Source organism: Rousettus aegyptiacus, unplaced genomic scaffold (genome assembly GCF_014176215.1).
Source record: "Rousettus aegyptiacus isolate mRouAeg1 unplaced genomic scaffold, mRouAeg1.p scaffold_m13_p_7, whole genome shotgun sequence".
In the NCBI taxonomy this organism is placed as follows: domain Eukaryota; kingdom Metazoa; phylum Chordata; class Mammalia; order Chiroptera; family Pteropodidae; genus Rousettus; species Rousettus aegyptiacus.
In genome coordinates, this window is record NW_023416310.1 from 73,333,085 (window position 1) to 73,360,869 (window position 27,785).

General features: G+C 59.1%; 1 protein-coding gene across 4 annotated transcripts; it reads right to left on the minus strand.

Moving 5' to 3' along the window:
• Positions 1–8,051: 8,051 nt before the first annotated feature.
• Positions 8,052–27,716, minus strand: SFXN1 (sideroflexin 1). Of its 4 annotated transcripts, none has more exons than XM_036224651.1 (11): positions 21,357–21,473; positions 20,994–21,198; positions 19,227–19,397; positions 18,447–18,545; positions 17,515–17,590; positions 16,521–16,606; positions 15,473–15,600; positions 14,204–14,253; positions 11,608–11,657; positions 11,120–11,167; positions 8,052–10,178 (listed from the first exon to the last, which is right to left on the minus strand). In XM_036224651.1, the coding sequence occupies exons 3-11, from the start codon at positions 19,301–19,303 to the stop codon at positions 10,082–10,084; spliced, it is 711 nt and encodes a 236-aa protein (XP_036080544.1). In that variant the 5' UTR covers positions 19,304–19,397; positions 20,994–21,198; positions 21,357–21,473; the 3' UTR covers positions 8,052–10,081. The 4 variants fall into 4 exon arrangements, 3 of the variants coding, with proteins under 3 accessions (XP_036080544.1, XP_016010624.2, XP_016010623.2); XM_016155138.2 differs by lacking the exon at positions 20,994–21,198 and adding an exon at positions 27,581–27,716 and having other exon boundaries at positions 10,082–10,178; positions 21,357–21,524; XM_016155137.2 differs by lacking the exon at positions 20,994–21,198 and adding an exon at positions 24,362–24,910 and having other exon boundaries at positions 10,082–10,178; positions 21,357–21,524.
• Between the last annotated feature and the right edge of the window lie 69 nt (positions 27,717–27,785).

Below are 27,785 nucleotides of genomic sequence, written 5' to 3' on the forward strand. Positions count from 1 at the left end.
GCCCTTTGATCCGCCTTCACGCGTGACGAGACGGCGCCTCCCTGAGAAGGCGGGGGGGGGGGGGCAGGGGGTGCAGAAGGAACGTTCCCACCGCAGCTCCTCCCTCCCGAAGCCTCGATTGTTGGTCTTTAGAAAGAAAGGACGCCTGGCTGGTGTCGTTCCGAGCTTCCAGAAGCAGAGCCAGACGGGGCTGGCTCCAAAGAAGAGGAAAGACTGAATGAGTGCGGGAAGGGACGAGCGGAGGGGCAGCAGCCTCAGGACCCCGCGGGACGGCGGGGCCGGGCGGACGTGGGTGCGGGCCAGGCGCCGGCGCCCGGGGGCCTGCCAGGTGCGTGGCCAGGGCAAGCCGCCTCGCTCCTCGGGGTCCCTCGAAGGGAAGGGGCTGCTGTTAACGGGGACACCCAGCCGACCCTCTGTCCTGGGGTTGCACGCTGTCCCCCGGCTCCCCTGGGGGGCGGGGGGCTCCCGGAAGCGTTTCAGTGGGTTCTCGGCCACGCGGCAGAGGTCGAAGTGGCAGCCGAAGGGTCACTTCGTGCGTTTGAACCCAGGCCCTGGGCCAGGGGCGTCTTCCAGGCTGTGCGAACGTGGGCGAGACGCCTCCGTTTCGTTTCCTGCCACACGGGGCCAGCGATCCCCAAGTCGGGGAGTTGCTGGGGGGCTGGGTGCCGAGCGCAGCACCTCTGGTGCCCGGAAGCCCTCAGTAACCCCGAGTCGACTTTCTCTCCTTCCCGTGAACCTGTTCGAGTGTTGACTGGTCCCCGAGCATCACCGGGGACAAACGAGATGGAGCCGGGCATCACAGCCCTGGAGGTCAGCGGGGGGTGCAGGGAAAACCCCCCTGCAGGACTCGGCGCTGCTGTTAGTAATAGTTCCAGTCGCAACCTGAGCCGAGGCGGAGGACGCCACCTGGGCGGCCCCTCCACCCCGGGGCTGGGGCCTGGGCGAGGGCCGCCGCCTGTCCACGGGCGTGACTGCGCACTGCCTCTCAGCCGGTCCCACGGTCCCACGAGGGGCCATGCAGGGAGCACCCGGGGCGGGGAGCACTCGGGGCGGGGAGCCCCCGGGGCGGGGAGCATCCAGGCGGGGAGCCCCCAGGCGGGGAGCACCCAGGGCGGGGAGCACTCAGGGCGGGGAGCATCCACGCGGGGAGCACTCGGGGCGGGGAGCACCCGGGGTGGCCGACACCTGCGCTGGCTTTTCCCTTCCCAAGCCCCCCAGTTCCCCGCCGTGCTTCCCGGGGTCGCCTCCTAAACCAGCCATGGAGTCAAGTCCCACTCCTCGGGGAGCCCCGAGCGGGATGGGAATCGCTGCGGTTGGAATGTTTGTGTCCGCCCTAAACTCACGGGATAAATCCTACCCACAATGTGATGGTGTTAGGAGGCGGGGTCCTCGGGAGGGGCCCCCACGATGGGGGTGAGCTTAGCGCCCTTTTAAGGGAGACCCCGAGGGGGCCCTCGCCCGCCGGACACGGATCCGCGGGTCCTGCATCTTGGACCCCCCCCCGCCGCAGAGCTGCGAGAGATAAACACCCGACGTTGATGAGCAGCCGACGGGGCGGGAGGTGCTGGCCGTGTGCCCGGCCTGTGCCGAGCGCGTGGCAAGCAGCACTTTTCATGGGAATCTCTGAAAAGCCCGACGAGGCAGGCGCTGTGTTTAATCCCTGTTTTATGACTGAGAAAGCCGACGCTCAAAGCCCTTTGCCCAGGTCCCGGCAGGGGCTTCGTGGTTTTCCAGAGCACGGGACCTGGGCCGAGGGCCAGGTTCGCGCGAGCTGGTTCTGCTCTGAGCTGTCCGTGTCATTCATTTGATGCGAGGCACCTTTTCCAAGGGGACTTTGGAGACTCTCTTCTTAGGGGCAGTGCAGAGCTACAGGTCCGGAGTCAGAAATTCTGACTACAGAGGAGCTCAGGGGAGCCCCAGGGAGCAGCCATCCCTGGGCTCTGATAATGTCACCAGGGGCGTAAAGGAGCAGGTGCTCCAATGGGCCACGCTCTGCCCGCCGGCTCGTGGGGAGGGGTGGTCCTTCCTGGGTCCAGAGAGACACTCACTGCCACCCACATCTGCGGGGAGGCGGGCGCCATGCTGGGGACCACCCCTGTCCTTCCTGGAGGCACATTTCTCACGCAAGAGACCCCCACACCCGCTCTTCCTCTAACTTACAACTTCCGCAAAACTCAGGCCATTGGCCTTTGAGGGCCTGCTGAGCCTGGGGAAACCGAGGCAGCTCTTCCCGGGCAATCTGCACACTGAGTATTTCGTTTTCCTGTGGTCAGATGCAAGTCCTCCACGTTTGGAGCTGTGCTCTTGGGGACATCTGCCCAGCGCATTCAGCGTCCGGCCCTTCTCTCAGCTCTGTGGTGGAGTCCCGGTTGAGTCCCCCGGGGTCAGAAGCTGGCCCCGCCCCCACCCTCAGATGGAAGGTAGGAGAGGGAAGTGTCCGGCAGGACAAGGGGGCCGCTGGCGTTTGGTCTGGGATGCGCTGGAGCCCGACACCCGCTCAGTCCGGCTCTGCCGTCTCTTAGCTGGCTGATCGCATGCTGGCTTCTAAGGGGCCACCGTTTCGTCTGTGAAGTGGGGACAGCGAGGCGGGGAGGGCCAGCCAGGCGAGGAGGGCCAGCGAGGCGGGGAGGGCCATCCAGGTGGGGAGGGCCAGCCAGGCGGGGAGGCGGCCACGTTACTCCTCGGCGGGTGTTGGCGAGTTCGCCGTCGGCCGGTCCTCGGGGCTCGCCGGTGGCTGAGTGGGTTGAGACGAGACTGCGCGTCCGCCGTCTTAGCCCGGGCGGGACAGTCCTGTCACTGCCGGGCGCCAGAGGCCCGTCGGCACCCCCGGTCACGGAACCACTGCCGAGTCCCGCATCCCTGGGGCGGCGGCGCTCAACCCCGGGGTGCTGAAAATGCTGGTTTCGGGGCCATCCCCAGGTATGGGGTGCAGCTGGTTTGGGTGGGGCCTGAGCAGTAGGAATTACGGAACGCTTCTCAGGTGATCGTGGGGTGATGCCGGGCAGGGGGAACCCTGCTCCGGGCCACGGCTTCAAGGGAGGCATCTCCCCACCGCGCCCCTCCCCCACACCGGCTCCCAGTCCATTCCCAGCTCCCGGACTTAGGGTCCGCCTAGCAGTCTGGGGGGCTTGGTCTCTTCCCCATGGTCACACTTTGCCTTGCCGAGGAGCGCTGGGAAGCTGGGAGCGACGGCTTCTGTCTTTGGTGACGGCTTCGTCCCATCCTGTCTGCGTCCCTGGACTTTGCGATGTGACTCACCCCCCGGGGTGGGGAGGCCTGGCTGGAGGAAACCGTCTGTCTGCTCCCTTCCTGTGCTTCCGGCCTGGTCGGCACCTGCCCCCCCCCCCCGTGAGCTGTGGGAAAGCCGCCGGCACTCTGTCCCTGTCCCGAGCCTCGCCCCACCCCATTCTTCTGGGGAAGCCGTGGCCGGCACCCCCCTTCCCCCCACGTTCTGGGTGGGAATTACTATTCAGAGTTCATATCACCACGTTGCATCCTTTCCTACTTCAGTGGGATTGACATTTTTATCTGTATTTTTAGCTTTTTTTTTTTTAAATGATTTTCTTCTGCTACCATCTTTCCTGGAGATTGCACATGATTAAAATGCATTTTCGTTCTCGACGGGAATGCGAGGGCTGAACCTGTTCTTGATTGCGATCGCACAGGATGAGCCGGGGTCCTGCCCCCCCTGGAAACTCGCTGGCGCGTGTCCGCTGGGCTACACCGGGCGCCCAGCCCAGGTGGCGGCCACACAGGGAGCGGCCTGCTTGCCCGTTTTTCCACTTGCATGTTATTGCAGAGAAATGGAAGGACGGGGGAAGAAGCACCATGACTTAGGGCTCCCAGGTCACCCCTCTCGATCTCCGCGGTAAGACTGTAAAGTGGGTTGTTGTCGTCTCCGTTTCTCAGATGAGAAAACTGAGGCTCAGAGAGGGGACCTGGCCTTGTCCCATGTCGCGAAGAGTGGGTGGCGGAGCTGGGTTGGACCACTGTTCCTCCCCGGCACGCAGCCTTCTGATGGGCCTGGCTTCGGGGACGGAGGCCATGCCCCTTCTCTGCGCTGGGGGGGCGCTCACCACCTGCCCCCGCCCCCAGGTCTGCTGGCACCTCCATGAGCGCGCGCCCCGCCCCGCACCTTGCGCACAGTACTCGGCAGCACTTCCTCGGGTCTCCCTGGTGTCACTGGCCTGTGTGGCAGCGCTGATGGCCCCCAGGGCACGCTGTTCTGCTCCGCCCCCCACCTCCACCCCCCACCGGGGTTCGAGCGGCCCGGTGCAATGACGCCCCGCAGGCGAACCCATTTCTGCCTGCCGGGCCCCAGCCAGGGCATCACTCCAGCTTGCCGCAGCCGGGGAGTCGTCTTTCTTGCAGCTTCCTCCACTCTCGTCCTGGCTTGGCCTCGGAAGCCGGACATCCACGCCGCGGGGTCGCAGCGCGCGGCCTCGCGCCACCTGCCGGCAGCTGCCGGGAGCGCCCGGTCCGCGGCGCGATCCTGCGGCCAATGCTGCCCCCTGGCGGCGCCTCTGCGCGCTGCGGCTCCCAAGCCGCAGCCCGCCGCGGGCCTGACAGCAAGCAGACTGAACTTAGCGCTTTTCTCATTATAAAACCGACACAGGTGCATTCCAGAAAATCTGAGACCCAGGAAACTGCAAAGAAAATAAAGATTACCTGTAAACCCAGGGATACCAACTGTCAGCCATCTGGGCATCTGCCCTCCTAATATGCGTTGTGTACATATCGATGCACGTGTTATTAGAGAAATGGGATAATAATTTGCGGACGTTTTTTAAAATGGCATCGAATACGTCCTGAGTTCGGAAGCAGAAGGAAATCTGGAAAATCAGAAAAACATAAAGGGTAAAATTTAAAAAGTACTTATAATCTCACCATCCAGAGATAGTCTTTCTTCTCAGTTTAGTTTATACCTGTGAAAAGTAACTGTTATTTATCCATATGTCTGTCTAACTTGCAAGAATCCAAATCAGAAATTAAAATACCCTTCCTGCGGGAAATTGTGTTCTCATACCCTGGCTTACCTCGCAGCCGCGTCCCCCTTTCTTTGTTTACCTGCCTAGCAGGTCTCCGGAAACGTCTTCCACGCGCCCCCTCCCCTCCGCCTTCCATCCATCCGTGCGGCTCTCATGGGGTCAGCCGGGCCTTCTGGAACCTGCGCGTGCGCGTCTGTGGGATGCATTCTCAGAAGCGGAGTTGCTGAACAGAGGGTATGCATTTTCATGAGTTTTGGCAGAGGACGCCAAGCCGTCTTTCAGAGTAGCAGTTGGCATGCCCGCCGGCGGGCCCCAGGGGGCCCGCTTCCTGGCGGGGTCACCCGCAGAGTGTCGTCAAGCTTTTGGCTGCAGGATCGCACGCTCTAATTCGGCGGCAACGAGCCGAGTGTGCGCTGTGCCGAGCAGCAGGCTGAGTGGCGTCTGCTTGTTCTCACTCGCTGGATGCTCACGGCTGCCCAGAGGGAAGTCGTGTTGTGACGGAGGAGGAAGGCGAGGCGTGGAGAGCTCAGATCGTGGAACTGGACGGACACCGACTCCGGCCCGCCGCCGACTCCGGCCAAACACCACCTCTGGCTGGACACCAACTCTGTCCAGCAGTCCCCAGCCCTGAAGGTGTTGGACTCACTCAGATGGCCTGGCCTGTTCGAAGCCGTCAGAGCTGCTGATTCGGCAGGTGTGGAAGGGGCCTGAGAACACGCATTTCTAGTTCCTGGCGGTGCGGTAGCTGCTGGTCTGGGGCCCACACACCGACAGCCATTGCTCCTGTTATAACACGGGACCCTGTCTGCACACGCCCTCACAGACCTCACTTCAACCTTTGCCGGGGGCTCATTGGGAATGTACGGGTCCTACACACATTTTCTGCGTGTGTGTGTGTGTGTGTGCGTGTGTGAATGCGAATCTGTCTCTGAGTCCTCTGATGCACCCAGTTAGGTTTGCTGCAAGTGAATTCACGTCTTCACAACTTCCCTGCCTCTGTAATGGGGGTGGTCCTCAGAGGAACCCCTGGGGGGTGTCGTAAGGAGTGATGTATGCTGAAAGCACCTGGAAGTCATCGAACGCTCTCGCCGAGCTCGTGACAGTCGATGGGATGTTGACAGAGGGGCCGAGAACAGGCCCGGCTGGAGCTGGCGGCCAGGCCACCACGGGACACGAGACGGGTCGCTCCACTTCTCTGAGCCGTCAGTTCCTTCTCTTTAAAAATGGGGGCGTCATGGGCTCCTCAGGGAGTGGACGAGCCCCTATGCCGTGTTCCAGCTGCTCTTCCTGCTCCCGAAGCCCCAGGGGCAGCGGTGGCCTCAGTGACGAAAGGGCGGGCTGGGGACGATGGCCGCGACTTCGTTGCTCACAGCCGTTTCCTCTCGCGAGTCCCAGGCTCGCCTTCATCCCCAGCTGCGCTCCCAGAAAAGCTCACGTTCCCCACACCTTCCGCATCCGGGCCATGACCTCCTTACGGCACGAAGTGGGTTCTCTTCCGTAACAGGAAACTGGAACCGCGCGGACTCTCCCAGGTTCCCGGGAAGCGGCCAGGCCGCAGGCACGTGGCGCGTCGGCCGGTGCCAGCCGGCCGTGGTGCCCGAGACATGGCGGCAGCCGGAGCGGGAATCCTCGTCCTCGGGAGCCTGTGGATGCTGCGCCCCTGAGCACGTCAGTGTAGACCCTGGTGCGGACGATCCCGGGCTGATTTCAGACCGACCCACCCAGCTCTCTGGGAACATGCCGGCCGTGCTCAGGTCTGGGGACAGGGCCCGAGGCTGCGTTGCTGACAAGCTTGGATGCTGTCGGCCTAGGACCACTTTTTGAATATCGAGGGTTTAAGTGATACCTTATATGTTTCCGCACCCCCAAATTTAACCTTATTTCCCCTCGGCTTCCAGTGAAACTCTCAACATGCGAAAGGGAAGCTGCTGTCATTAGAATTTTCCTGGCGGTGACATTTTTGGGCCGGGCCGTCGGTTGGGGCGTCAGGTCGCGGTTTTCTGGTGATCAGGCAGGGGCAGCCTGGGCAGCTGCTGGACGCCCCCCTGCTGTCTCCTCCCTCCGCTGGCCTCCCCCACCTCTGTCTCGTTTAGGCAAAAGTTCAACCGTTAGACAATGTGAAGGAACGGATTCGAGCACCTCCACTTAAGCGTTTGAATCCGACGTTCTTAGTCAGGGCGTGGGTCATCTCTGGGGGAGCTGCCGGGGTCCTGCGGCCTTGGCCCTGACACGGGCGCCCCGGGATTGCGGCACACGACCAGCGTCCCTGGAACAAGCCGCCCGTCTGGCACGCGGCCCTCCCGCCGCCGTTTGCTGTGCGCCTGGCAAACCGCTGCTCAGGGACCATCCCGTCTCACCTTTACGACGACTCTTTGAGGCAGATGCGAAGATTTTCTCCAAACAGCCCAAACCAACAAAACCAAAGGTCACGGAGACAGTCGGCAGCCCCGGGGCACGTATTTTACTCATGAGGACAACCTAGATCGTACCGGCTTCGACGCCTACGCCCAAGCTCTCGAATATATTTGAATCACGTAAGTGACAGAGTTTTGGTAGCAAAACAAGCAGAGACGTGACCGAGAAAGTGAAAACGGTTCATGATCTTTTCTCTAATAAAGTCTTTGAATGAGACACTCTCCAGCCTTGGGGCATTTCGATGTTCTCTGTGAACTGTGGCAGATGCTAATTCCGCGTTAGAATCCGACGGACATGGAAGCAGACTGACCCCAGCTCCTCGTGCTGCTGTCGGAGTCTAGAGCAGAATCCCCACCGCCCCCCACCGACCCCCACCGCCCCCCGTGCCCGTAACGAATGCTCCCGGAGTCACGCTGTGGGAGGCTGCCTCTATGTTTACGGTGTCCAAGAAGGTGGAAGTCGGGCAGCCGAAACTAGAAATATACCTCCTGCTACAGGCATAATACAAACATATCTCCGCATTAGGGGACATCGATGATACCCCAACACACTACATTTCAGTGGAAGGTACCATTGACAGTGACCACCCCTCCCCTCCCCGAAAAATAAACCCCTGCATTATCCTTTATGTACAAATAAAAGAGAGGCTTTATTTTCATTCCGAGTTTATTTAACATTTCATCCAGGTGAACCGAAGTAAGACATCAATTCCAACACTGGCAAGACACTGGGCTAATACTGAAATCAAACTGCCAGCGGTAAACACATCCAGCCGCCATTCTTTACGTCCTGTCGACAGAACTGTAAATAAACTATTGATCTCAACATGCTATTGCACTTCGTGTGAACTTTTCTCTGGAAAAGGTATTTCTAAGAGATCGGCAGAGGTTGGTTCATTTGTTCCTTTTTACGAACCATGATTAAACATCACAGTTCATGTCTCTATAGAAAAGCATCAAGAGTCGGAAACTTCCATAAATAATGTTTAAAAAGACATGTCACCCTGTTCGTTATCCCTTGAGTAACGATGCTTTGGTCATCTCTTCCTGGCGTATAAAAATTTCAGTTAGTTCATCAATCACCCGACTGGTCATTAATTTTTCAGCGAAGGCGAAGATGCTGCCTGGAGCTACTGGTGGAGTGTGGGGAGGGGGGGAGGTGAGAATTTTGGGGGTCGGGTGGGCTGCAGGCGCTCCAGTGTCTTCTGAAAAGCACCTTTTAAGCACCTCACGGAGATCCGCCTTGAATGTCAGGCTTTTATCATTTTTTAAAGAGAAGCGTCTATGGCAAGAGGGCAGACTGTGTCATGGGGACATTATTTTGCTTTAAATGGTTTAGGACAGAAATTCTAAATGGGGAAATCCAGGCAGCAGGAGGGAAGGCTCAGGGCGGCCCGAAGCTCCTTTCGGAGGACAGAGAAACCCTGGCACAGGGCGCGCTGTTCTTTCTTTATGAGAAAATTCAGTCTGGTCACATTGTCAGGAAAAAAATCTGCCCGAACGAGTGTCTACATTTTTTTTTTTCTCTTCACTTACGGGTCTCTGAATTACAATGGAGTGGAGCAGTCTACACGGAGTGACGCGCCCACCCCGCGTGTGCCTCCGAACACCCGCGGGCTGGACGCGTGATCTCTGTCACATTAAATACATTCAGCCTGAGACTGCTACAGGCAGGGGACACGGCCGGTCCCCGGATTCCTCACTGGCGAACAGGGCGGCACGTGACGTACCACGTTCAAGTCAAATGCGTTTGGTCCCTGATTCACATGCGCGTTACTTCCCTATCTTTCCGAAAGCCAAAGGGATCTATTGGGGGTGACGAGGAAGGACAGGATGTAGGTAGCTCTCGTTTCTAGAAAATACCAGACGGCCCGGATTCCGCCCAGTCACAGCACCGGCCCTGAGCATCCTTCCGAACTCTGACATCTGCGCATTTCAGTGATTCGATGGTAGGATGTAAATAGTTGAATATAAAGTCGGTGAGTCTGAGAATCTTCTTGAGAATGTCAAACGGGATAAATTTAAGAGTCGGCCAAAGAAATCCAGCAGCAAGATGAGGGTGGCTCGCCACGCCTGTCTGTTACTGTGACTTACAGGAGGTGCACGAAGGCGTTTTTATCCTACGAATCCCCAAAACGCATCATCTGCTTTGGGTTGGCCACACCCCAGACTGGAGGCAAACTGCCCTTACTATCTCTGAGTCATTTTTTTATAGTTTGGCCTTAGAGCTTTTTGCGTTTTCCCAAATTACTACCGAGATCTCCTTGACTAGACACAGAAGCAGGGTGAAAATCTGATATTTCAACCGGATGTGCTTTTCGCCGACTGATAGTCGATACGTACTGAGCATACACCGCTCATCTACGCTATGCCCAGTGGTGCTTTTCAGGACTTTGGGTGAGGGCTGGGATGTCGTCCTTAAAAAATACAACAGTGACTGTAGAAGCTACAGGAAGGCTGTGTCTGTCGATTACACCAAGGTTCACACGTGAGGAAGCCCACGGGTGTCGGGCGCCCAGCCCACCCCGGGCACCGTGCTGTGCGTAGCAGCCTGACTCTAAGGGCTAGTGAGGGTCTTTAAAAGGTTTCTGGAGCGGGGAGAACCCCCGCGGAACGGGATCGTCCCCGCCGAGGCGATGTCGGGTGTGAGGAAGGCGGGGTGCAGGTCTCTCTCCCCACTTACAGCCCCTTGTTGAAGTACACGCGCCGCAGGTCAGGGCGGGTCTCCCGCAGTTCGGCCTGCAGCTCGGCCTCCAGGCTTGTCACGGACATGGAGCTGGGAAGAGGGAGAAGGGACAGTCATCATACAGGCCAGGGGGGCGGGGGCCGGGCCCGGAAGGTGCTGCTCTCCCTCCTGTCAGCATCGAGGGGACAGAAGGCCCCTTCCCCAGAAAGTTTCTGTCCCCGTTGAAAAATGGCAGGGGTCCGAGGCAGAGGCAGGTCAAAGGCGGGGTTCTCTCATCAGGTGGGTGGGGGGGGGACCTGACCAAGCTGGTTCTAGGACAGAACCCCTCATCCACGACCTACTTAGAGAGCCCGGGGCATGAAGGGACGGCCGTTTGGGACCTGCCGGCCCGTGCAGGGCGGAGGCCTGGCAACACTCGTCACAAAGGCAGAACGAGAAACCGCTTCTCTGGGCCTCAGCGCTGGGTCAGGGGGCCGCCGAAGACCGAGGCTCACACGAAGCCGATTTAACGCCTGCCCGTCGGTCCTGACGTGAGAAGCAGGACTCGAGGGCCGTCGGGGATGACAGTGCACAGCGAGGCTTTTAAGGCAGAAAACCAGGAGGGACAGAAGCGAACCCCGGCCAGAGGAGCTAAGCGCACGTACGTGCCGTCTCCGCGGCCGGAGCTGAAATGCCGACGCGTCCGTGGCACAGAAGCATCTGCCGGGGGCGGGACGAGGCGGAACTCCATCTAAAGGCTCGTGAAAGCAAATGTGCTCCGGAGGTAACCTGGCTCTTGGGAAGAATGAAGCCGTTTCCAGGGGAACGCTGGCGGGGAGCAGAGGGCCGCGCAAAGAGGGGCTCGAAACGGAACGAACGGCCGGGCCGGGCCTCTGTCTCCAGCTCTTTCTTGCAGGGGCCGCGGCAGCGTCATCTTTTTTGAGTCTTAACTTCCCTACGCGTGAAACGGAACGGCAGCCCCCCCCCCCGCCCCCACCGTCTCCAACAGGTTTTGCAGATCGAAACTCGCAACCCTCGAAGAGTACACATACCTTTTTTGAGGAAAAAGCGCACAACACAGCGGTGTAGCAAACACCAAACTATGGGGGGCGGGGAGAGAAGAAGAAGAAATAGAGACAAGTCAGAGCATTTTGAAACGGTCGACTTTCCGGATTCTTTTTCTACTTCGTTTTCCTCACAATCCCGTGTCTTTCTTTTGAGCATTATGTTGCAGCCTCACAAAAATACGTCCCGTTTGTATCATTTTATTATATCAAGGACTGCTACGATAAAAAAAAAAAAATCAAAGCGAGAACAGGAGTTTTAAAAAAGAATCGCACAAATAGCCCCAAAAGTTGCAGGCTCCTCTAAAGAGCGTTTACTTCCAGCGGATTATTGGGACCGCAAGTTCCAGGGGTTCCTGGGCGCTTTCATTTTTAAAACTGTGTCTCATTTTATCCACCCCTCCCCTCTCCTTTCATACGCTGCATATTTATCTATAAAAAAAAGAAATTAATGACAGGGGAAGAACTCTACTCACCAGAAGCCAACCAGTCCGACTTGAATAGGGGCGCTCATCCACGGGAACCTCTGTGTTGAGAAATGAATTATCGTGACTACTTTCTCTAAGGGCTCTTGGGGATCATTTCTTCTGCTGATTACCTGGGAGGAAGCTCTCCACATTACCGGACCCAGATGGAACGTGGTTAGTGAAATCTGGGGGGGGCGCAGCAGGAAGCGTGTTTGCCCTGACTCCCTGCACCCCGATCTGTCAGCAAACGCACATGCAAAGGCCCAGTGGCTCCTGACTTTTGCCCCTTGCACGTGTGATCTGAGCGGTGCTTGGCTGGGTCCAGGAGGGTGGGGCGGCCCCGATCGTTCGGTCATGATCGACCGGGCTGGGAGGCAGGCCAGCCCGGTGCCGAGGGTGGAAGATGAACGAGCCGGCCCTTCCGGCTCGTCCCCGATCGATCGTGGGGAGAAGGCGGAGAGAGCCCACCCTCTCCGAGCCTTGGTTCCCTATCTGCCAGACGAGGATCACGACCGCCTCTCGACAGCGTGAGGGTGGAGATACGGCCATTGACACCCAGCCAGCACCTGGGACAGCGCCCGGAACAGAGCAGAACCACCCCCCCCCCCCACACACACACACACGTCTCTCTTGGTTTTTGTTGCTGTCAGTACGGTTAAAATTTCGGCCGGCACCCAACGTGTCTGCCTGTCATTGTCTTTTTTTTTAAATAGAAACGAATGAGTTGGCTGGAGACTAAACGATGTTAGAGTTTTAGTTGTCTACGGCTGGTACCAGAGAGCAGCGAGGTGCACGGTTATGTGAGTAAGGCCACAGAAAGAGCCGCAGCCAAGCTGTGGCGAGCTCGGCCCGCTTAGCTAAGCGTGGACGCGAGCCGTTAAGACCACCACGCCGGCAGGGAGGCTCGCGTGCGAGGCGTACCCTGGTCCCCGGAGGCTCCTCTGGCGCTAGGGTACGTCCCGCAGGGCGACACGAGGGGACAGAGGCTGGAGAGGAAGGGAGAAGTGTCACGAAGGGCGACGGACCCACGGAGCTTACGCGCGGCCCCCCATCCCCCGCCCCCGCCCCCCGAGAACAGCAAAAGAAGGTGCCGGCGTGTGGGCCGCTGGCTCCGTCTGCGGCTGAGGGCTTTTCGCAGACGGCACGTCCTGAGTGAGCGCTCGCGGGGGGCGCGCTGGGCCCCCGTGAGCCCCTGACAGCAGCCGCCTCCTTCCCAGGGGCTCTTGCCCGCGACGACGGGGCTAGCCTGCCGTCTCAGGGGACGTCGACAGATGACAGGCGGACGGTGTGTGACGGCTCGCGGTGGTGACGAGGATCCCGGAGAACCCTGATTTAGCTCCGGCCTCCCTCCCTGCCTAATTCATCCCTGTTCTTCAGGAGAACTCAGAGGGCTTTTCAGGGTGCAGCTTCTGGGGTTGGGGGCAGTCTGTGGATGTCCCCTGGGAATGTGGCAAGGGACAGGTGGACAGTTCAGACACCACAGAGCCGCTGCGATGGCCTAGCGCACACTTCACGTCGGCGTGGAGACTGCCGGAGGAAGAGGCTCAGCGGAGATCAGTTTTCCAAATCCCCAGGGCTTCCAAGGGAGACTGCGAGGGGCGTGCTGGCGGGAGGGTCCCCCACGAGGCTGGTGCGCTGACAGGGGCCTCGGGCGCATGAGGCGCTCACCAGGACTACTTCTCAGCTTCTTTTTCTAGGAACACGGTTGTGTCAAAGTGTGTCTGAAGTGTTCCCTGAGCCTCGGCCTGGGCCTCTCGTGCGGGTCAGCGAGCATCCCCACAGGACGCTGAGAATCCTCCGAGTCGCTGAAGTCATTTGGGGAACCGTCTGGACCGTGAGACCGGAGCTTACGGTTCTGTTCCTAAGCCCCGACATGATTCACCCCAACGCACCTGCTCCTCCAGCGAGAGGCCTGCCCCGTGTCTCCGGGCACACCCAATGGGGCCACCTTCCCAACAGCACGAGCCAAACGAGTGACCCCGCCCCCCCGTCTCCTGCTTGTGAAAACCGGAAACCCGAGGCGGACCCTGCATGGCTGCGTTAAACCGCGGAAGCGGCGGCCAGGCCGCGCTGGGCGCTTCGAGAGAGACCTCTTGGTTCTAGTTTCATCCTTAATAGCTGCAGACCTTGAGGGGAGGTGGCCAACGGGGTCGTGAGTCATTAAGACGTGCTCTCCCAGAAACATACACCGGGCACTGCATTCAGCGTCCCGTGAAGCTGCGACTCCGAACTATTTTTTCCTTTATGAGGGCGAATGTATCATTTCGTTTCCATTTCCTGTAAACGCATCATTCCAAGGTCGCACCCTCTCCCGACCAGCGCGCCTCGCCAGGCCTGCAATCGGTCAACCACGAGGACAGGCGCGGAACTGAGTTACAGCCTCCGCGGAGACGCGGGCCGTGCTCTCCGCCTCCGAGATCTTGTCCAGACGTCCGAGGTTACACGTAAAACGCTCGGGGGGCATCTTTTCACGTGCACTCCGTGCCCGCGCGCCCCTGGCCTCGGACGCCTTTGCTCGCTGCGCACGTGGGACACGTTCCGCAGGCCGTGAAGTCTGAAACGGGGCCGCGAGCATTGGGACGGGGACGAAGGGAACGGGGCTTACCTTGAGAGAGGCTTTCTTCTCCAACGCGTTCATGATGAACGGAGGGATGCCTGGAAGGAAGAACAGACCCGCTCACGTCACTCTGGTCTATTTTCGGCTTACGTCCCCCCCCGCCCCGCCCCCCAACGATCTGACCACAGGCTTATATCACTTTTAGGCTTTTTTCACACTGGCAGAGTGAAACGATTTGCTATAATTCTTTAAAATACTTCAGTAGCAAAAAAAAAAAAAAAAAAGAAAGAAAGAAAAGAAAAAAAGCAGACCGCATCCTCATCCTCTAGATTTTTGGAAAAATGAGGTCACGCGCTTGGCCAGCCAGGAAACTCTATGCCCCTGAAGCGAACGTTTCGTTTCCCTTCGAACCTGTGTCGGTACCAGCAGGGAGGGTGGCCGCCTCCTCGCTGTGCCCGTACACTAGACCCAGCCCCCTCCCGGGGGACGCCGCGTGCGGAAGAGAGATTCCTGCCTCGAGTCGGGCAGAGCGCGTGCTCGCTGGTGATCCCGGAAAAGTGACCTCGCTCCTCTGAGCCTCGGTTTCCCCTCGTGCTCATCTACAGAATGGGGAGAGTTGCGCCAAGTGATGACTAAATGCGATAACGCGTTAATGAAGAACATGGGGTGGCCTCGGTTCATCTGCTCGCGGTTTTTAACAGACCGGATTGTTACAGTGGCCACTTCACCATGTCAGGTATCTTCACGGAGTTGATAGAAAGACGATGTTTCTTCTCTGGGGACTCAATAATGTTTCAAGTAACCAGCAAACCACTGAAACAGCTCTGTGGGGCTGGCTGAACTCTAGCACAGGGCGTCGTATTTCAAAATGGGAAGGAAGAAAGCCAAAGGCAGCCCTGGGTGGAAGCCGGGGCGGCGACCTCGATTTTGGCAACTCCGGCAATGTGGGCTCAGCACGTGTGTTGGGGGCCGGGCCCCCCAACCTCCTGGTAGGCTGGCGACGGCATGGCATGCCAGACCTGGACCCAGGGGCCTCGGCCCACCCTCCACGACTGGTTCCGCTCGGCTCGCTTCCTCACCTCTGACCAGCCTACTCTCCTCACGAGACCCCCAAAGCCCTCTCTTCCCCTCAGCCCTTCTCGCCATTTCATAGATTATGTTATTTACATACTTGTTTGTTCTCTGCCTCCCCCCTCAACGAGGAGGTGCCCCCAGAAGGAGCGACTTTTTAGGCCCCCCGACGCATAAACAAACGCTCGTTCGTTGAGCCTGTGTCTGCCGGGTCGACGGGCGGGCGGCGCGGCCCTACTCACTCACCCATGCCGGGGACCGCCATGAGGACCCTGGAGACCACCACTTGGGCGATGGCTTGCCTCGCAGCGTGGGCCGACTCGCCCAGGCGGGTCCCCTCCTCGTCCGTGACAGGGATGCCAACTTTGAGTTCTCTGCGGAGCAAAACACACGCCGAGATGTTCGCAGGCGGCTTCGCGCACCGGCCGGAGACGGCCCGGTGCCGCCGCTCCCGTCCCCGCTGAGCCGAGCGGCCCTCGGGGCCACTTGGGGCATGGACAAGGCTGTGTTCTAAATGTCACGAACAAGCCGCATCCTCGTGGGACAGGCACAAAAGTAAAAGAACACGGTAAACTTGGCAAAAAAAAAAAATACAAAAAACTGTGACTCGAAGAGCGATTACGCTAACTTCATAAGAAACAAGGGACGTTTTTGTGCTCGTACGCACATTTCAGCACCTTTCCCAATGAGCGACAGACGTAAGGCGTGGCGTCACTAAGCGAGGTGACGGCGACTCGGGAGCCACGGCACGGCCCCGCCAGGGCTGCCGCCACGGACCCCCCTGCCACCCTGCCTTCCGTTCCCTGCTCCAACGTGCTTTTCCTCGCTCTTCCTGCTCCTTTAATTTTTGCCAGTGCTAAAAAATCATACTTCCAAAGACATCGATCGATAGTATTTTAAACACGAGAACGAGAACTCCGGGGGATGAGGGGGAAAAAGGACCCATTTCAGAGGATAAACTTTCTTTGCCTCCTCGCCTGGCACCACGAAGCCGGAGTCTGAATGAACTTTCCTCTCATCCTGTTGTACCGTTCCTTACGCGGCGGGAGGAGAGCGTCCTCGGCCCCACGAGTCATCGGCCTGCCCCGGGAATCGGCACACGCGCACCTCGTCGGCGGACCCGCCCTCGCCCCGGACCCCAGATTATTCTGACGCGGATCCCAGGTCTCCTGTCGCCTCCTCTGCACGGGTTAAACGAGGCGCACAGTGCACGGCGCGGCAAGGCGGATTCCCACGGGCGCCTGCTCACTGCGCTCAAGCGGAAGCCCCTCCTGCACGCGCCGCGCGGTCTCACCTTTGCCTCATTAACGGGATGTTGATGCAGTTAGCAGCAGCCACCGCGGCAAAGGGAACGAATCGTCCTAGGAGCGGGGAGACGCGCTGCGTGAGAGGAGAGAGAACATTCCAGAAGCGTTAGCTCGCTTCCGCTCTGCTCCCAGATGGGAGCACCTAGCTCTTCTTGAAAACTGCTAAGAAGCGCAGCCGAGTCCTGCATGTGTAGGAATGCAGGCCCAGGGTACTTTCTTTCAAAACCTGTTTCCGGGTGGTATTTTTATATCCCGGGCCTGGGCACACTGGGACGGTGTGACTGCCCAGACGTTTTGACAGCTCGGCACGGCTGATTGGGGGGGTGGGATCCCACAGTCTCGAGGTCATTTGCAGGCTGCGCCCCCTCTTCAGAGGTGCGGTCTGGGCCCCCTGCCCACGCACAGCCTCTGGGGGGGCAGTGGGGGGCTGTTCAGGTGGGTGAGCATTCAGCACCTAACGTAGCTCTTAAAACGCAGTGTGATTTCACTCGTATGTGGGATGTAACGCTGAAAGCCACAGACGGACAAACAAGATAAAGAAAAACTCACACAGGTGGACTACAGCGTGGTGGTCGCTGGAGGGGAAGGGGGCGGGGTCGGAAGGGTAAAGGGCGGGTGGCACACGGTGACGCCGGGAGACCCTACTGCGCGTGGCGAGCGCACAGCCTGACGGACAGACGGCGTGCGGCCGAATCGCGCCCTTGAGACCTACGTAATTGTATTCGCCGATGTCGCCCCGATACATTTCTTAAAAAAAAAAAAAAAAAAAGGAAAATCCGAGACAGGGCCAGGCACAGACCAGGGGCCTGGCAGATGCTCCTGGCGAGACCGCGTCCCAGGCCTCCTGGAAGCTACAACTAAGACACACGAAGAGAATGACCGCGATCAGGAGGCCGCAGGACCTGAGCTCTGCGGAGCGCTGGCGGAGCGACTCAGAGCCGGGCCGCCGAGAACACACAGGGAGCGCGGACGAGCCTGTACCTTGGTGAGCGCGTTGAGTCCCAGAGCTGTCGCCACGGCACCGGAGGTCGCGGACACGTACGCCGTCGCCAGCTCACTGGAAAGGACAAAACAGAAACCCCGCGCGCGGGTCGGGAAACGGGTCTTTTTTCCACCAAACGACATTCCTCATCACTCTCCAAGCAGAGAAATCTAGGGGGAAGGCGAGCAGACCCATAAAAAAGTGGGGCTCTCCCCTGCCGCCTGACACACAGAGCAGGCAGGTGTGGGGGGCCGGGGCGGGAGGGCACTGGCCGCGAGTGGGTGGGAAATGACAGGTGGAGGGGAATGCGTGCTGGCCTGAATGTCTGCGGCACGTCTGCTTAGATGATAATAATAATAAAAAAATACTTTGCGGAACACCAGCGGACATACCGAGTGTAAAAATGCAACGCTAATGACGTCTTAGTGTGCGGAAGCTCTAAAAGTCTCATCTTCGAAATACAGTGACGCCCAAGCAACCCTCCCTTATCTAAAAATACTTTTCAGTTCGCGGAGGGGCTGCAGGGAAGGGACTTGCGGGCCCCTCGCTCCTATCGGGGGCGGAAGAGCACCGGGCTGTCCACGGCGACTCGGGGCGGCAGAACGACAGAGCGAACAGCCACGCCGCGCGAGTCACGCTGAGCGCGAGTTCGGCTCGCCGAGCGCCTCGGCCTCTCTAGACGGAATTTTCCGAGAGGCGAGACCGAAAGCCCGTTCGCTTGCTCTGCGGCCCTGCGGAGGCCCCACGCGAAAGACAAACCGGACATGAAAGTCCCCTGGGTGCGGAGCCGCTGCTGGAGAGTGTGCTCCGCGAGATCCCGAACGAGGTACGCGGTTGGCACGCGCCACGCACGCTTTTAAACGGGGAGTGCATCCCTGCCAGAGAGAAAGCGCCCCGGGGAGGCGCCGGGACGGCGGCCTCTCGGCCTTACTTGACGGTGAGCGGCGCGTCTCCACTTCTGTTGGTGTAGTTGACCACGGCGTTGAAGGACTGATTGACCCACTGCCAGAACACCACGGCCGGCGTCGTCCTGGAACAGAGCGCCCCGTCAGGCGCCCGCCGTCGCCCGCGACCGCGCCGCGGGGCAGGGCAGAGAATGCCAGCACCGGCCGCGGCCAGCGGGGAGGTGGGCGGCCGGGAGGCTGGGCAGGTTCCTGTCGTCCCTGCTTCCCGGTCACCTCGTTCGGTAGCCATGGGCAACGCCACGCGCGGAAGGTGACCGCGCGGGTGGAGTTAACGAATTTAAATCTTATTTTAAACGTGTACAGAGCCTGGCACAGAGTAGACAATCGATGTCAGGTGCCACGTCCTGGGGGAAAAGGGAGCCGTCTGCAGGCCGAGTATTCCTGGTCCCTCCTAACTTCATGTGCAACCTAGATGTCTCTGTCTACACCTCCGCCTCCATCCACGTACACCTGTACTCACACCTACGTCACGAATGGATTCAAGAGAGAATCTGCTTATATTTTCTTTCTCCATCTCATTTTCTTTTGGGTCTATGACTTAGGGGAAAATTCGACCTCCTTTTGAACAAGAAAAAGAGTACCATTCGGCAGGAGGAAAAGGTACCACAGACCCCCTAAAGCTGCATCTATGCAGAATGCAACGCCACGTGAAATCGCATTTATTTCAATAAAATTATTCACATGCGAAAACCGACTCGAAGCTCCTGTACTACAAAACCAACTGTTGCTGTGTCTCCGTAACTCACCTGTAGAACGTCATCATGCAGCCCGTGATGGTCATGTTCATGGGCACCTGCGCCGACATCCTCCCTATCAAAATCATCTTTTCGCCAGTGTCCGGATGAAACGCGGAGTCGTAGATGTACTTGGCTCTCCATAGTTCGTTTTCCGTAAGACCCGGAGGAACAATTCCTTGCCTAGGGAAACGACGACAAGTAACACATTTTGAATATTTCGCCAGTGCTGACAGGGAGCCAGAAGGGTTTCAGGTTCACACGTGCCTAGAACAGCTGTGCCTGGCTGGACAGAGGGACACATCCAGCTGTTACAGAGTCAGTGAGATTTTAACAACACAAAGGACGATGAACACTTAGGCATTTCAAGCCCACGTAGCTCAAATTATCTACGATTTGGAAAAACAAAAACGTATCTTGCATTATACAGAAGCGGTCAACCTTCAAATAGTGTTTTTTTTTTTTAATGACATATTTAAAAATGTATTTTGGACTTTGCGAACTCTGCTCTTAACCAATTAGACAAAGGCCGTGGCCGGCAAGAATATTCACTCATTTTTAGATCGGTAATTGGAAAGCCCGGATTAGAAAGGCTCGTTATTTTTTCTTTTTATCAAAGAAACAGATACTGATTGCTAGGAACTTTGAAAATACAGAAATTCATTAGGACGATTAAAAAAACCCTTCAAGCCCTCACCTACTCATCGTCACCGGCAACGTTTTGGGGAACACACTTTTAAGTCTTTTCTAAGACGTGTATACGTAACGTCTTGACTTATCTTTAGATATTCTCCTCTATCATCTGTGCCGGGTTGAACAGCGTCCCCCGCACACCCACCTCCACGTCCGCCTCAGAATGTGACCTCACTTGGAAACAGGGTCTCGGCAGGTGTCACTGATTAAGGAGAGGCAGCACGAGAAGGCCGTGGGGGTTGGCGGCGCTGACCCGCGGTGCTTTGGCGCGCCAGCCTGGCCAAGCCAGCGCATAGCGTTCCGCGGTCTGGGCGGGAAACAGTGTACGGCACCCATCCCCGGTTGCCGGACATTTCCATTCCTTCTGTTCGTTTCCCGTTGTAAAGGATGAGGGAGTACACATCCTTGTAAATCGATCCTTCCCCACATCCGAGATTATTTAGAGAGAAAGGGGCACATGCTAAGACTAGGGCCCTGACTCTACGCGCCCCTGCTCCCCCCTGCTCCCCCCTGGTCCCCCGCGTCATCGGCGGGCGGCAGCGTCACGACCCCTTTATCACTGTGGAGATGTTCACCTGCAGTGCTGGTATTTTCATAATAGCATTTTTTTTTGAGGGGGGGAGGTCACTTGTGTTGGATCAATTTAGAATTTACCTCAAGATATGAGTATCTCAGAACTTGCCGAACAGCACTTTCCGGTCGGCTGGGCTGCCACTCCAACGCCAAGATTTCAGTGCTGTGTTTACCAGCAGCGGAGATTCCGTGTCCGCTACGCCTGACTCGGGGCATCTGTGGCGTGCCCCTCGCCTCCATCTCGTGGCGCCAGCGCCCGGCATTGAACGGGGCAGCCCCGAAACGTGTTTGCTAGAGTGACGGTCCCACACTCTGTCACCCTTCTTGCTCTTCCTCAAAAATGCCTTCGTTACACTAATCGACGCTTCCGGGACACCCTCAGGATGATTCTGTTAACTTTAAACGTGATCCCACTCATGTCTGAACGGAAGCGTGCGGGTCTGGAGAGAGCCAGCACCTCTAGCACGTGAAGACCTATTCGCTGGGGCTTCATCTCAGAAGCGACCAACCTACCCTGATTCGTGGCAATTTGCCTTCTGCTCGATGCTCGCTCCATCTGGAGACGGAAAGGTGCCTGGGGAGGCTGCGGGTGCAGGGGGTGGATGCACCAGGTGCTGGCAAAGGGGGACCTCACAGATCGGCTCCTTCGGGCCGGAGGAAGGGCGGTGTTAAGTTCACGTTACCATGAACCCTGGACATCTGCAGCCAGCGACAGATCCTTTTGGTAAAAAGGATCCCATTATAGAAAAAAGGTTGTGGAATTGCTGAGTGCCGGCTGAGCACGCCGGCGGCGCGGAGGTCCAGCACCGCCTCCCGCCCCGGAGCACCGCCGGCGGCACCGCCTCCCGCCGCCCCGGAGCACCGCCGGCCCATCACCTGTAGTCACGCACGACCCGGCCCGCGTGCTCCAGCTGCGCATCGCTCAGCAGGATGTTCCTGGGGTCGGTCACCGTGAAGAAGTGGTTGGCTCGCCCGGTGAACGTGCTCTGATCCCATCGAGGTTCTTCGATGTTAATGCTTGGCGGCAGTTCTCCAGACATCGTCCTGGGGCGGGGGGGGAGGAAGGAGGGGAACGCAAGTCCAGTTAAGGCGAGGTCGCCGCTCACTCAGAAACTTTGTCGTCTCACTCATCTTCGGGTAAAGGTGGACGTACGCCTATTGACAAAAATGACCGCTAAAACTGGTCCGTAAATCGCGATCTCAACCAAATTTCACGAATTCTCCCCCCCACCCCCCGCACCCCGTATGGCTCTTTAAAAGTCCATGGGATCGCATCATTCTTATTTCTGGAAACCTAGAAACACTCTGGAGAAAACGGAAATAGAAAAAGTTAAAAATAACACCAGTACCAGGACCTCCCGTCCGAAATCCTTTTTCTGGGCGAACCACTCGGCGGCGAACCAGCTCGCACTCCGGTGGGACTCTGTCCTCGCTCTCTTAATTCCACCAGCGTCACGGGAGGGGAGGGCGTCCCTGGGGTATGGGAGGGGACGGAAGGCATGTGCCTGGACCTGCTGCCCGCTCCCCAGCAGGGAGAGTCTAGACTAACCAGTGGCGACCGCATTCCTGGGGAAGGCCACACCTGCATCAGATCGGGTAGTCAGTTTTGGTCCGGCGTCACGGGCCTAGCCCGAGTCACTCCATTGGACCCGTCGCTTCTTCGCGACGTGAAACTAGGCCTTTCCGCGGGGCCCACGGCGGGAGCCCCTCTGCCGCGCAGCTTTGCGAGGAGAATGGGGACGGCACAGGTGGCCACGAAGCCACAGCGGGCCAGAGGACAGTTTCGGAGAACGAGCTGCTGTCCCCCGCGGCGGAGGGGGCAGGGACAAGGAACAAGACCCCGAAGGCGCGGACTGCACACGGCACCGAAGGACGTGTCCGAGCGTGTGCGGGCGCGTTTGCGAAGCAAGCGGCGGGAGCCGCCGAGAGGCTCGGGGGCGGCACCGGGGGCGCCTCCTGCCATGTTCGCCCGAGGCTCGGCCGGGTGCGCAGAACCCCTGGAACCGCTTCGGAAATTCGGAGGCTGTGCCAGAGAGCCGGGCACGGCGGGACACACCGCCCGGGCCGGGCCGGGCGAGGAGCCTCCCCGGGCGGGGGGCGGGGGAGTCACTGGTCAGTTTCCGGCTGGTTTAATAATCACAGATGGTCGACGGCACAATGTTACGGTTCACGCACCGCGTGAGCAGACCTCGGATGCCCGACGAGCTCGTTTTTGTCTGATCTGAGGGAATGACGGGATGGGGGGGTGGGGTGTAGAGGCGCCGGCGACCGCGAGACCCCGGAGCAGGGGACGGCGGGGGAGAGGACGCCTCGTACCCCTTGAACGCGGGCGCGGCGTCTGGGCCAACCCCGCGGGAGCCCCGTGTGCGCCAGCAGCCGCTCGCTCCGGGCCCCCGTGTCACGCTCCGGTGCCTCTCGCCACGTTCCGAGCTCTGTCCTCGTCGCTGTCTGCGTTACGGCGATCTCGGGGGTTGTCACCGCAACGGTTTCGGGGTGCCACGAGCCGCACCCGTAAAGGGCGGCGAACCTAACTGATCCTCGCGGTAACGGCTCCGACCGCTCCCCGGACCGGCCCTTTCCCTGTCCGTCTCCCGCTCCTCCTCGGGCCTCCCTAGTCCCTGAGACGTGGGGCTAAAAAATTAGGTCAGCTGACAACTCACAATGGCCTCTAAGCATTCAAAGCGACAGGAACTGCGAAGGTCTCTGCTTTAAATCGAAAGCCAGAAACGGTTCATAGGCCCGTTAAGCGTCATCAGTGGGGCTGGGACTTTCGCCGAGTCGCTGAGATATGCCGCGATCCTCAGGAGCCCCTCTGGGAGGCCTCCGTGCGCGCCCCGCCCCCGACTTCGCGGTCCGGGACACCCCACCACACAGAAAGGAGCCCTCATGGCTAAGTCCGCTCCACTCAGGCAGTGGCTGTGGGTTGAGTTTCCAAGGGCGTTGCGTGTGGCCAGCCAGTTCACTGAACTTGAATTCCTGGCTCCCAGCTGCACCCCCCTAACTGTCCTATAATTTTGAGTCCTTGCGTAGAGGTGACAGGGGGGGGGGGGTGCAGCGGAGGCTATCGACGTGACTTCAGATCCCAGCTCCGCCAACCAACTCTGTCACCGGGACACAGGACCCCGCTCTCACAGTTTGTGCGTCTTTGTCAGCAAGGTTAAGTTACTGCCCGATAATAACCACCACCATTGAATAACCACTCATCCTCAGAGCCCACCTCATGGCATCTCGCCCGACCCTTGTAATGCCAAGGGCGGCAAGCTCACTCGCTCCAGGCTGGTGTGAGGACGTGAACCCCGGCTGTCCGGCTCTGGAGCCCCTGCTTCCTGGAGAGGTGTCTGTGACCCCCCCAAAACATCTCCCCGGAAATGCTGATTCAACAGCTGTGGTGGGGCCCAGGGACCCGATTTTTAAGAACTATACTGGGCTATCTTAGTATAAGTTTGGGAAATGCTATGTTTGAAAGAACATAAAAATTACGAGTAAATAACAACCAAACGCCCTGCCTGTTAAACGGAGAGTCTCGCGTCTTGCGACGTAATATACGTACGCAGGTGACCTGGCGGCCGTTCCCGCTGGCCCCTGGGCCCTGGGCTGGCTCTGGCGGGTTTCTGTGGAGGTGGCTCCCTGCCCTGTGGCTGCTGCCCTCGAGCGTCTATTCTGACAACCCAGGGCGTCAGAGCTGGACTCTACCCACGCCAGTCTGCACTGCAGCCCTGAGTCTGTCCCTTCCTCTCCAGGAATGTCACTGGGTGGGTCACTTCACATCTCTCAGCCTCAAAGTCCTCTCTCTGTAGGGCAGAGACAGGAGCTGGCTCACGGGGTGGAGGGACTGGCAAGCCGGCGTGTGCCAGAGGGCTCCGTGAACCCCGATAACTCACGAGGTGCTGAACGAAGGCAGGGGCGTGGCTGACGAGCCAGGTCTCCAGGGGCTGAGGTCCTGCCGGGAAAGGCGGTGGCTGGAGGTGGCGGTGGGCATGAGGGGGAGAATGTAACAGGACACCCCCAAAAAGAGGATCAGAAACGTCTAAGAAAGAGAGCTTTTCTCAAAGAGAAACTATTTCAGACTTTGAGCTACATGCCAGGAAATCGTTTAACTACTGGGGCAAAAAAAATAATTTCCCAAAATGTCACAGAGAACAAATCTAGCACGGAATGTGCACGAGACCTTCGACCCTGGCTAAAGATTAACCATGGGAACTAAGGCCTCGGGCTGGAAACTTGTAGGCTCAATGGCTGGGCTGGGAAGACTGAAGAGCCGGACTGCCCTGGTCTGTGTGGACAGGGCCAGGCGGGTGTGACATGCCCTGAGGTGCCCGACGTGGGTCTTGCCACACCTGATTAGATGGCTACATCCTCATTTCAGCCCTTGAAGAAAATCCTCCCTTTATTTTAGAGTTATTCAGAGACATCAGGGCCACACTCCAGATGACACGGGCCGGAAGTGGCAGTTCTGTCTGGCTTTATTCCACACTCCTGACCCTCGGGGTGGGGTGGGGGTGGGGGGTGGGCGCCCCCCCTTCTCCGGAGGTGATGTGTCAGGCAGGGCAGTCGCCATAACTCAAGGAGCCTGAACAGGAAATCCACTAATCTGCTGGGCTTCTCGAGCTGGTCATCCTCACACAGAAAGAATTCCCTCCACACGGGACACCAAATTACCGACCAGAAAGCCGCCCCCCCAGGTCAAGCGCTTCCTCCCGGCGGGGGCTTTCTGCTGCGTGCTCCCGCCCCCGCCCCCCTCCCACCCCGTTCCGGGGATTGGCGTGGACGGAGACGTGAGTCTGCCCTGAACCAGGAAGACACGGAGAATTCCTGCCTTGTGCCCCGGTCCCCACCCCCGCCCCGCGATGCGGATCTCGGTCCTCTGCTGGCTTTAAAGCACCCGGCGGCGGGGGGAGGGGGGGGTCGCGGACAATGCCGTCCTGAAGGGTTCAAGTCCCAGTCCTCAAGATCAGCTTTGGGTTTGGGTTTCTTAATCTCTTAGGATGAGTGAAGTTCTTAGCCATTAAAAAAAAAAAAAAATTTTGTTGCTTTGTGGCATCGATCAGCCTGTAAAAATGATAAAATACTACCAAATCTGTACTATTTCGTACATATTCTGTTGAATGTTTTACCCACTTTAAAGTTAAAGTATCAACTCACGGATTACATATGCTGTCTATGAAAATATTTTCTTAAGAAATCAATAGCAGTTAACTAAAAACTTAGTAACTTTGAACTCTGTATAATTAAGTAGATTTGTGATAGCCTTTCATTTTTCACTTCCTAGGTGAAGTTCAGTCTTCTTTAATGACTTATCGCTCAAGTGAAAGGCTCCACCCAAGGTTATCCTCCAGCTAAATGCATCTGACCTCTGCGCACACAGTAGGAGGCAGACGCCATATTCGTTCTTAGGGGTCATAGAACAGACGGTGGAGGGCGGGTCTGCCCCAAAGGTCACTGGCACTCTGGTTGTCCTCTCGGCCCTCTTTGCGAGACGTTAGGGTGGGGAAGGGATGTCCCCTCCCGGCTGGCACCATTCCGCACCCACTCACCGGGGATTTCAGAAAGATTTTACGGAACATCAAGAGGGTTCTAAATAAAGTTCACCGAGGCTGAATGACAGGCGGCTCTTGCCATGCGGGCCCCTCTGCTGGGGGGGGGGGGTGGCGCTGCCCCTTTCCTGAGGCCCATGGGGCCTGGAGGCCTGTACACACCCTCTGACCTCTGCATACTCGCTGAGAGCATCACACATCAGAGCCGGGCAGAAGCCGACAGACCCTTCTCTCCAAACACCGTCACCATGTTGCACACTCGTCCCGAGGGGAGAGAAGACCCGTCCGAGGTCCCGGGACTTCACGGTGAACCCTCCACGTGTCCCCCCGAGGACGTCGCTCCCACCTGACAAACCTCACGCGTCAAGTCTGGGTCCAGCCCCGTCAGAGCTGTGATGCGCCCTGACCTGCCTGCATGCCCCCCATTCACAACGCCCGGCACGCGGAAGCGGCTCCTGTCGCGGGATGGACCACGGCAGGAAATACCAGCAGCGCCCGAGTCCAGGTCTGGGCGCCGGGGCAGAAGGGAGCTGAAGACCGCGAGGGCAGTAAAGTGCCCAGGGGCTCAGGGGGCAGTCGCTCAACGCGGGGTTAGGCCTGTGAGTTCCGAAATCACCCAGCGCTGGGCTTTCTCATTCAGATACCCAACAGATACTCCCTGATGGTCTACGTGGCCATGGCTGGGTGCAGAGAACAGGTAGACAGGTGAGCAAGACAAACATAGGCCCCGATCACAAGGAGAGAATAAAGCAAGTAAACACAGTTCATTTCAGCTGGTGGCAAATGCTATTAAAGGAAAAACTCGAGGACTCTAAGGAAGGATGTGCCCGCGGGCAGGGTGGGGATTTCAGAAAACAGGGCCAGGGGAGAGCATCTTTGCAGAAAACCTTCCCGCTGAGACAGATGGTCTAGCTCTGCAGACGAGCAGCTGTGTGACCTGGGGCCGACTGCGTGACCTCTCTGAGCCCCAGGTCACTCACCTGGATTAGGAAGGCTGGAAGAATGGGAAGTAAAGGGACCTAGTCCACCTGTGCACACTGGGTAGACTACGCGGTCATTGTCATTTGGGGAAGGTTAGAGACCCGTGGCCCGAGGGGCAGGAGCGGAGGGCGCCGCGTCGCGAGGCGCGCGCAGGACCAGGGCGGCCCAGGTCTCCGCGCCCGCACGCGAGTCCCCGGGCCGCGCGGCGCTGCCCCGCGCGAGGCCACGAGCTCGGAGCCCGCGGGGCGCGGGTCGGTGCCCCCGGGTCCCCGCGGCAGCCATCTTGGTGCCCTCCCGCGGCGACTGTCGTCACGCGGCCGCCGGGACAGCGTGGCAGGCGCGTGCGGGCGTGGGCGGCGCGCCCCCTCCCATCGGGGGGGCTGGGGGCCCCCGAGGCTGCTCGAGGGGCTCGGGCGGCGCGACGGCGTGTGCCCCACGGCGCAGGGACCCCTGGCCCGCGGGGGTCCCACCCCGGTGAGGGGGCTCCGGGTCGGAGCCCGAGGTGTCCCTGCAGCCCGGACGCGGCGCGCGCCCCTACGCCAGGCTCCCCGCGCGCGCCCCGCCGCGCCGCCCCCCGCGACTCACCGCTGCCCCCGGCCGCCGCCCGCTTCGCTCGCAGGACCCGCTCTGCGCCGCCTCTGTCACCCCCGGAAGCGCTTCTCCCGCCACTGCGCAGCGCGTCCCCGGGGCGCGTCCCCGCGCGGCTCCCCGAGGCCCGGCTGGGCCGTGCGCGGCCGCGCGCGGGAGCCCCGGACTCCGCCCGAGTCGCCGGCCGCTCGCCCGGCCGCCC

Bases quoted from the DNA above. Each gene is read 5' to 3' on its own strand.
- SFXN1 (XM_016155137.2), bottom strand. From the start codon at position 24,459: ATGCCCACCGCCACCTCCAGCCACCGCCTTTCCCGGCAGGACCTCAGC. The intron at 21,525-24,361 runs GTGAGTTATCGG...CCCCCGCCCCAG, and splicing joins CTGCCTTCGTTCAGCACCTC to GACGATGTCTGGAGAACTGC. The intron at 10,179-11,119 runs GTATGTGTACTC...CCCTCTTCCCAG, and splicing joins GCGCTTTTTCCTCAAAAAAG to CTCCATGTCCGTGACAAGCC.